This window comes from Hyla sarda, chromosome 9 (assembly GCF_029499605.1).
Source record: "Hyla sarda isolate aHylSar1 chromosome 9, aHylSar1.hap1, whole genome shotgun sequence".
Lineage (NCBI taxonomy): Eukaryota > Metazoa > Chordata > Amphibia > Anura > Hylidae > Hyla > Hyla sarda.
Window position 1 is genome coordinate 142,008,734 of NC_079197.1, and position 10,245 is coordinate 142,018,978.

The 10,245-nt window shown below is 40.0% G+C and overlaps 1 protein-coding gene across 1 annotated transcript in view; it reads left to right on the forward strand.

The window, feature by feature from the left end:
- LOC130290753 (cytochrome P450 2C23-like) overlaps window positions 1-10,245 on the forward strand; it is a 28,857-nt gene extending 18,612 nt beyond the window's left edge. The window contains exons 8-9 of the mRNA XM_056538807.1: window positions 1,978-2,119; window positions 7,991-10,245. Of these exons, the coding sequence (XP_056394782.1) occupies window positions 1,978-2,119; window positions 7,991-8,175 (327 nt within the window). The 3' untranslated portion in view covers window positions 8,176-10,245. The remainder of the gene's footprint in view (window positions 1-1,977; window positions 2,120-7,990) is intronic.

A 10,245-nucleotide genomic window follows, 5' to 3' on the forward strand; every position in this document is an offset into this window, starting at 1 on the left:
AGTGCTCTCTGCTGACATCTCTGAGAATTTTAAAGGGGTACTCCGGTGAAAACCTTTTTTATTTTAAATCAACTGGTGGCAGAAAGTTAAACATATTTGTAAATTACTTCTATTAAAAAACCTTAATCCTTCCAGTACTTATTAGCTGCTGAATGCTACAGAGGAAATTCCTTTCTTTTTGGAACACTGATGACATCATGAGCACAGTGCTCTCTGCTGACATCTCTGTCCATTTTAGCAACCATGCATAGCAGATGTATGCTAAGGGCAGCATGGTGGCTCAGTGGTTAGCACTGCTGCCTTGCAGTGCTGGGGACTTGTTGGGGTTCAAATCCCACTAAGGACAACAATAAATAAAGCGTTATTATTATTATAATAACATCAGCAGAGAGAACTGTGCTCGTGATGACATCAGAGAGCATTCCAAAAAGAAAAGAATTTCCTCTGTAGTATTCAGCAGCTAATAAGTACAGTAAGGATTAAGATTTTTTAATAGAAGTAATTTACAAATATGTTTAACTTTCTACCACCAGTTTTTAAAAGAAAAAAGGTTTTCACCGGAGTACCCCTTTAAGAACTGTCTAGAGTAGAAGAAATTCCCCATAGAAAACATATGCTGTTCTGGACAGTTCCTAAAATGGACAGAGATGTCAGCAGAGAGCACTGTGCTCGTGATGTCAACAGAGAGCACTGTGTTCCAAAAAGAAAATAATTTCCTCTGTAGTATTCAGCAGCTAATAAGTACTGGAAGAATTAATATTTTTTTTTTTTAATAGAAACAATTTATTAATCTGTTTAACTTTCTGGCACCAGTTGATTTAAAAAAAAAAAAAGTTTTCCGCCGGAGTACCTCTTTAACCTCTTAAGGACGCAGGGTGTACCTGTACGCCCTGCTCCCGGTGTTTAAAACGGGGTCACGCAGTGCTATTGATTTCCGGGACCCTGGGCTAATAGCACACGGCACAGATCGTTGTGCCGTGCGTTTTTTAAACCTTCAGAAGCAGCGATCAAATTTGATCGCTGCGTCGAAAATCAAAAAGCTTCCCGGCAGCTAAGTCGGGCTGATTGGGACTATCGCGATAAAATAGCCATGTCCTGATCAGCTAGGACATGAGCAGAGACCCCCTTACCTTGCTCAGTTGCGTCCGATCGGAGTTTGATTGCTCCAAGACTGAGCTACAGGCTTGAGCAATCAACTCCCTATAACACTGATCCATGCAAAGCTATGGCTTTGCAGGGATCAGGGTAAAATATCAGTGTGTGCAGTGAAAAAAAAAGTTAATAAAGGTCATTTAACCCCTTCCCTAATAAAAAATTCCAAAAAAACATTTTTTTGGTCGCTTTTTATATCATTAAAAAATGAATAAAAAGCGATCAAAAAGTCCGGTCAATACAAAAATGGTACCAATAAAAACTTCAGAACACGGCGCAAAAAATGAGCCCTCATATCGCCCCATGCGCAGAAAAATAAAAAAGTTATAGGGGTCAGAAGATGACAATTTTAAACGTATACATTTTCCTACATGTAGTTATGATTTTTTTCAGAAGTACGACAAAATCAAACCTATATAAGTAGGGGATCATTTTAATCGTATGGACAAAAAGAATAAAGATAAGGTGTAATTTTTACCGAAAAATGCACTGCGTAGAAACGGAAGCCCCCAAAATTTACAAAATGAAATTTTTTTCTTCAATTTTGTCGCACAATGAATTTTTTCCAATTGAACCGTGCATTTTTTGGTAAAATAACTAATGTCACTGCAAAGTAGAATTAGTTGCGCAAAAAATAAGCCATCATATGGAAATTTATGTGCAAAATTGAAAGCGTTATGATTTTTAGAAGGTGATGAGGAAAAAATGAAAATGCAAAAACGGAAAAACGCTGAGTCCTTAAGGGGTTAAGTGCCAAGAATGCCTGACCTTTAACCCTTCTGATTTTCTAGACCTGCACATTTCATACAGTACATTTACTTTCAGGGATGCATGGTGATGACAGTCCTGTCCTCTGTCCTGAAAGACCCCAAGCACTTCAAGAACCCAAAAGAGTTTGATCCTGGACACTTCCTTAATGAAAAAGGTTGCCTCCGGAAAATTGATGCCTTTATACCATTCTCTACAGGTAAGAGATTAATACTTGACTGTAGTTATCTAGCAAACATTACATGTGAACTATGGTAGAAGTTGGGGCTTAGTGAATGAAAGTATTTTTAAAACATCCTAATTTAATATGGTTGTAAAATCTAGGTTGGGATTAGGAAGACTAAAACCTGCCTTAAAGGGGTACTCCAGCCCCAAGACATCTTATCCCATATTCAAAGGATAGGGGATAAGATGCCTGATCGCGGGGTCCCACCGCAGGCGACTCCCGCAAACTAGCATGCAGCACCCACCTGTAAGTACTGCCAGAAGTGCTGGAGTCTCTCAGTCTTATGCCTCCCGACCATGGGGATGTAGTATCGTGACGTCATGACTCCGCCCCCGTGTGAAGTCACGCCCCACCCCCTCAATGCAAGTCTATGGGAGGGGGCGTGATTCTATGTTTTTCCATATACAGTAACCCCCCGACATGCGATGGCCCCGACATATGATCAAATCGACATACGATGGCCTCTCATCAACATACGATGCTTTTATATGTCGGGGCCATCGCATTAACTGCTATCCGACAGCGCAAAATGCTTAAGCTGCTGTCAGATAGCAGTTAAAGCATCCCGGACAGGTTCACTTACCTATCCCCGCTGCTCCGGGTCCACTTCGCGATCCTCCGGCGTTTTCTGAATCTTCTACGGGGTCCGGGCTTCACTTTCCGGTGTCGTTATTACATCCTGCACACGCCGTCCCAGCGCTGCAATGTAATACCGTCACCAGAAAGCGAGGCCCGGACACCGGAGAAGATGCGGAAGAAGCCGGAGGATCCAGAAGAAGACGCCGGAGCAATGGGACAGCCTCGGGAGCCCCTGGGACAGCATCGGGAGCGGTGAGGACGCGGTTCCGAGCGGCGGGGACAGGTGAGTATAACTTCCTATACTTTACATTGCACGAATCTCTCAACATACGATGGATTCGACAAAGGATGGGTCGTTTGGAACGAATTACCATCGTATGTTGAGGGACCACTGTAATTGTTATTTTATTCTAAGAATGTCTCTAACCCTGTTTTAACCTCTTAAGGACCAAGACTATTTTGACCTTAAAGGGGTTATCCAGCATAAGGTGATTTTAGTACGTACCTGGCAGACAGTAATGGACATGCTTAGGAAGGATCTGCGCTTGTCTTGGGCTAAATGGCTATGTTGTGAGATTACCTGAACACTGTGGCTAGCTTTCTGTGAACTTGTATTTCCTGTTTTCAGTTTTCTTGTTTGCCTACAAATCCCACAATTCCATTTTCCTCCCTCCCACACATCAGCCACCCCACCCATTGAAACATAAATGAGCTGCAGACCTGTGATCTTCCATCAGGATGCCTCCAGCTGTTGCATTACTTGCAGATTGCTCTCTCCACCCATTGAAGCAGACAGGCTCCCTGTCATCAGCTGAGGGAGTCAGGTCTCGACCGCATTGCAAGCTGGGAAAAATCTGAGACAACAGTCATTTTGTATGCTGGTAAAAATAAACATTGGGGTGAAAAATCACATAAGAATTGTGAGAAAACCGTCACACACAGGTACAGACACTATATTATGAACTACACTAACTTTACAGCCCCTGTAGCATAGTCAAATAATAAGGACCAGACTAAATATTAGTTTTTGCACTTTGGTTTTTTTCCTCCTCTCCTTCTAAAAATCATGCCGCTTGCAATTTTGCACCTAAAAGGGCTTGTTTTTTGCGCCACCAATTGTACTTTTTAATGACATTAATCATTTAATAACAAAATCTACTGCAAAACCAAAAAAATTTATATTTGTAGGGTGAAATTGAAAAAAAAAACACTCCATTCTGTAACTTTTGGGGGCCTCCGTTTCTACACAGTACAATTGTTGGTAAAAATGAAACCTGATCTTTATTCTGTTGGTCCATACGGTTCAAGAATACCCAATTTATATAGGTTTTATTTTATTTTACCACTTAAAAAAATTATAACTACATACACCAAAATTAGACCCCTATAACTTTTTTATTTTTCCACATATGGGGCTATATGAGGGCAAATTTTTTGTGCCGTGGTCTGTAGTTTCTATTGCTACCATTTTTGTTTTGATGGGACTTTTTGATCGCTTTTCATAGTTTTTTTTATGGTATATGAAGTGACCAAAAATGCACAATCGTGGACTTTGGTATTTTTTTTACGTGTACGCCATTGACCGTGCGGTTTAACTAACCTTATATTTTAATAGTACGGACATTTACACATGCAGCGGTACCATATATGATAGGGGACAAGATGTCTGATGCAGGGGTCCCGCCACTGGAACCCCCACGCAAACTCCGTATTACACCTGTCCCAGCTGCTGCTCCTGTTTTGGAAACCTCTGGGTTTCGGGGACTGGAGATGTGATGTCACACCACGCCCTCTCATGACGCCCTGTCCCCTCCATTAATATCTATGGGAGGGGGCGTGACCCCAGTGATCAAACATGTTATTCCCTATCCAAAGGATGTCTACGGGCGGAATACCCCTTTAAACAACAGCAGATGCATTATCGGTGTTATCAGATGAGCTCCCTGAGAGCCAATTCATTTTCATAGCAGCCAACAGGACTGTCATTACTGCTCTGCCTATACAGACAATCATTAATTTAATAAATAAATGCAATAACACTGCATTGATCTGCATAAGCAGTCAAATAATTGCTTACACAAGCTCCCTAGAGGGACTTAAAAAATATATAAAAAAAGTTTAAAAGCAGACTCATGACGTACCGTATTGGGTTAAAGCCCAATAGACTTCAAAGCAGGGCCGGCTCTGCCTACAGGTAAAGTAGGAAGCTGCCTCTAGCGCCCTCTTGAGGACAGCGCTGCTCAGTCCACCTCAAGAAACTTAGCCAGCCAGCACTTTTTCTATCATGAAAAAATGAATAAAAAGCGATCAATAAGTCCTACCAATACAAAAATGGTACCGCTAAAAACTTCAGATCACGGCGCAAAACATGAGCCCTCATATCGCCGCATACGCAGAAAAATAAAAAAGTTATAGGGGTCAGAAGATGACAATTTTAAACGTATAAATTTTCCTGCATGTAGTTATGATTTTTTCCAGAAGTCCAACAAAATCAAACCTATATAAGTAGGGTATCATTTTAATCGTATGGACCTACAGAATAAAGATAAGGTGCCATTTTTACTGAAAAATGTACTGTGTAGAAACAGAAGCCCCCAAAATTACAAAATGGCTTTTTTTTTTCTTCAATTTTGTCTCACAATGATTTTTTCTTTTCCTTTTCACCATAGATTTTTGGGTAAAATGACTGATGTCATTACAAAGTAGAATTGGTGGCACAAAAAATAAGCCATCATATGGATTTTTAGGTGCAAAATTGAAAGAGTTATGATTTTGTAAATGTAAGGAGGAAAAACTAAAATACAAAAACGGAAAAACACCGGGTCCTTAAGGGGTTAGTTTAATGCGAAATCCACAGGCGGAAATTCTGCCTTGTGAATATAGCCTAACAGAGCTGTTCTGCTTGTGCACTGTTATAAGTTAAAGCGTTATGACCAGGGGTCAAGTCCTGGGGAAAAAGGTGTGGGAACTTACCCAAGATTTCAACTAAAGGGCTGGTCCTGCAAGACTCCTGCTAATGGGGACGGAATTCCTGCTGTGGAAAAGGTGCAGGAACTCAGTTCCCACGTGTTCCTGCAGGACTTGAGCCCTGGATAAGACATCTCTTAAGGTCTGTTTTATAGGGGTAGTTGTTAGAGTACCGCAGAGATGCAGTTCAGTGGGGACCACACTGAACAAATGTAAACCTGTAACCTTCTTAGTTATATTTCCACACAATAGAAAAAAATATATATTTGCTTAAAGTGTCACTGTCACTTTAAAAAAAAAATTCAAATTTCACACAGGCATGTAAAAAATTTGATTGGCCTGGGTCTACATGCTAAATACACTTTTCACTGTCCAGTAAACCTTATAATACTTGAGTCATATACTTCAGAGCGGCAGCTGACGCAGATCACACTGGGCAATCACATTATCATTAACATTATGGCAAATTGTACTAAGTGATAAACTCAGCTCTGCTGCACAGACAGCATGAACCTTTCTAAACATTAACCCCTTCATGACCTAGGTTTTTTCCATTTCTGCACTTTCGTTTTTTCCACCTTACCTTATTATTTGCGCCATCAATTCTACTTTGCTGTGACATGAGTCGTTTTACCCAAAAAACTACGGCAAAACTGAAAAAAAATCATTGTATGACAAAGTTGAAGAAAAAACTAAATTTTGTAACTTTTGGGGGCTTCCGTTTCTACGCAGTACATTCTCTTTTTTCTGTAGGTCCAAAATTTATGTTTAAAATTGTCATCTTCTGACTTTTTGCGCTGTGATCTGAAGTTTTTAGCCGTACCATTTTTGTATTGATTGGACTTTTTGATCGCTTTTTATTCATGTTTTAGTGATATAAAAAGGGACCAAAAATACGCTCTTTTGAAATTTTTTTCATTTTTTTTTTTTTGCAATGTTATAGCTCCCATAGGGGGCTATAACACTGCAAACACTTATCATTTACATTGATCATTGTTATCTCATAACATTGATCAATGATTCTGCCGCTTGACTGCTCATGCCTGGACCTCAGGCACAGAGCAGTCATTCAGCATTCATACATGGAGGAGGAAGGTAAGGCACCCTCCTCGTGTCCTCATCTAAAAGGTTAATAGCACACCGCACATCGATCAGTGCCACACGGGTCCCGGCCATTGCTAGGTGCCGGGCCCAACCCACTATGACATTGCCCCGCGTTATAGAAAGGGAGAGGACCCAGGACATACTGGTAGGTCCTGGGTTGGGAAGGGGTTAAATATACACATGTGTCTGCCACATTAAAGGGGTATTCCAGGCAAAACCTTTTTTTATATATATCAACTGGCTCCGGAAAGTTAAACAGATTAGTAAATTACTTCTATTAAAAAATCTTAATCCTTCCAATAGTTATTAGCTTCTGAAGTTTTCTGTCTAACTGCTCAATGATGATGTCACGTCCCGAGAGCTGTGCATGATGGGAGAATATCCCCATAGGAACTGCACAGCTCCCGGGACGTGAGTCATCAGAGAGCAGTTACAGAAAACAACAACTTTACTTCAGAAGCTAATAACTATTGGAAGGATTAAGATTTTTTAATAGAAGTTATTTACAAATCTGTTTAACTTTCCGGAGCCAGTTGATATATAAAAAGTTTTGGTCTGGAATACCCCTTTAAATCATTATTCACTACTTATAAGTAATGGTTAATATATCAATTATTAGTAGTACTTTATACAGAAAATTATCCTCACTCTCTTTTTTTTATTACTTTTTATTACTTTAATTAAGTTTTATTCCATTTGTTAATAGCATCAATAATACAGTACATGAAAAACAGAAATTCTATTTGTAGCTTTCCAGAAGCTACATGTTCCATGAATAACCAGACAACCACTTTGGCATAGACTTACATGGAGCACATTGTTTAGCAAAAACGGATGCAAATTTTTCATTTTGCAATTTTACGTACACATTTTTTATATGCCTGAATATACACTGTGTGAACATATCTTAGCGTTGGCTAGATGAAGTGCGCTTGTTGCACAAAACGGACACCGTCCAACAGAGGCCCCCCCGCATCTGAGTTACCTGAGTTACATTTCATCTTTCCTATTTTCTTGTTATGAACATATCTTATGTTTGTGGTAGGTAAGAATTATACAGTTTTAGTAAATGTGCACTGAAAGCCAGTTTTCCATAGACTTTAGTAGAGCACATTTTTTGAATAAAAAAAAGCAAATTTTTTTTAATGACTTTATGGCTTATTCTAATTGTGTATTCTCATTCTGTTCCCTCAGGCAAACGTGTGTGTATGGGAGAAGGCCTGGCTCGCACAGAGCTCTTCCTCTTTCTAACCACTATACTTCAAAAGTTTACATTGGAGCCCACCATAGACAGAAAGAATCTGAACATAAGACCAGACCCCAAAACCAATGGTACAAGACCTCATCCATATCAGATGAATGTTGTTCCTCGTTTCTGAGTTGAGGACTGGCTGCTAACATAAAGGAAACCTAGAATTTCTAGAATTTCAATTATTCTAGAAATTATTCTAGTCAATTATTCAGATTTTTGAAAAATTGCAATTGAAAAAGGACAAACATTTTTTTTTAAAAAAATCTATTTTTTCAACTTTTTTTTAGTGTAGGTATATACCTGCTGTACACAGGATCTGTATACCATATAAGTGATGACATACAGGACCATATAGGTAGATACCAGCTGTACACAGGATCTGAATGCCATATAAGTGATTATATACAGGATCATATAGAGGTAGATACCAGCTGTACATAGGATCTGTATACAATACCATATAAGTGATTACAGTTACATCTTTGGACTTACATGTGACATCTTTTCTAATCAGCGTTGTCTTCTTTCTTTTTCTTCCTTCTCTGGCTCAGACCAACATGTTGACGTCTTTCAGCCAAAATGTCATCTCTTTAGCATCCGCATGACAAACATCTTAAACCCAATATTTTCAGTGCCCCACCCTACTCTACACAATCTCCCTATCTATAAGCCACCCCCTTGGTGTTCTGCACAGTAAAAGTGGGTTGAATCGTAGGTCCCCTATAAAGTAGGTATATCCCCCACAGTAGACAAGTAGGTATGTCCCACAGCAGTTTGTTCCCCTATTAGGTAGTTTTCCCATAGGCAGGTAGGTAAATACCGTATTCCGTAGGTAGATTGACCCCCCCCCCCCAGTAGGTAAATTTGTTGGTTCATGGATAGATAGCCAGGTAGGTAGCTAGCTTTGTAGGTAAGTAGGTATGTAGTTAGCTAGGTAGGTAACCAAATAGCTAGGTAGATAAGTAGTTAGGTAGCTATGTAGGTAATTAGTTAGGTACATAGGTAGGCTTGGTACGTAAGTAGGTAAATGTGGGTAGGTAACCAGGTGGGTAAGTGGCTATGCAGCCAGGTGGTCAGGTTGGCAACTATGCGGCCAGGTGGGCGACTATGCAACCAGACGGTTAGGTGGGTGGCTATACGGCCAGTTGGGCGGCTATGTAGCCAGGTGATAAGGTGGGCAGCTATGCCACAAGGTGTGGAGAGTGTGGCGGAAAAAAGGACCTTTTGCGGGCGCTGTTCTTGTTTCCAGTAAATTCGGGCAAATGCTGAAATATACTTCAAGTGCTGCAAAGCACTATGCTTATTAAATAAAAGATAATAAAACCAATGACGCGTTTTGGAGGAACAAACCTCCCTCCTCAGATTGGCATACACAAACATCTCAAAGTGGCTCTTTATATACAGTGTAAAATGGATGCCAGGTATAGTGGGCGGAGTTACAAACAGGTTACATAACTGACATGACAATCCTTATAAAATAGTAGAAACAATAAAAAGAGACATTCATTAATACAGCTGGTTAAACTGGACATTGTGATACAATGTGATACAATGTGGTTATGAAATTGAATGCAGTTAAAAAATTCCCATATACGTGACTATAGGTCACAGCAAGCCCCGTTCACATGCACTGGTAGTAGTGCATGAGAACGAGGCCGGCCGCGTTTGTCTAGTAAATTAACAACAGTCAGGGATAATATGGCGGCATATCGGTGTTCTGTCAATAGAGAACAAGTTTCTGATCACGCAACGTCTCCCAGCTAATCACAGAAGAGGAACGCTCGTAATGTGGAGAGATTCCGGTGGAGTCACGTGACCCATAGCAGCCACTGATGACGTTCCTATGAGGAAATTGTGAATGGAGACAAACGTAAGTATATTTATGTGACATTCCGGCACTGCTATACCACCAACAAATAAATAAAACGCATAATGCTCAGTTGTCAGCATATTTTAGGCACAGATTTATAGAAGATGGCACTATATTCCAGGGTTTGGAGTAATACATATAAAGCGGCAATAAATAATAGCAGTATCAGTGTATATTAGCAGCAGCATATGGTAGCAACATGGCATATGAGCAGCATCGCATTCATAAAAAAGGGGGTATAAATAATTAAATATGAGCAGTATAGCATACATAAACCAGGTATATAAATAATTACTTATGGGTATAAGGCAACATAGCATAAATAGA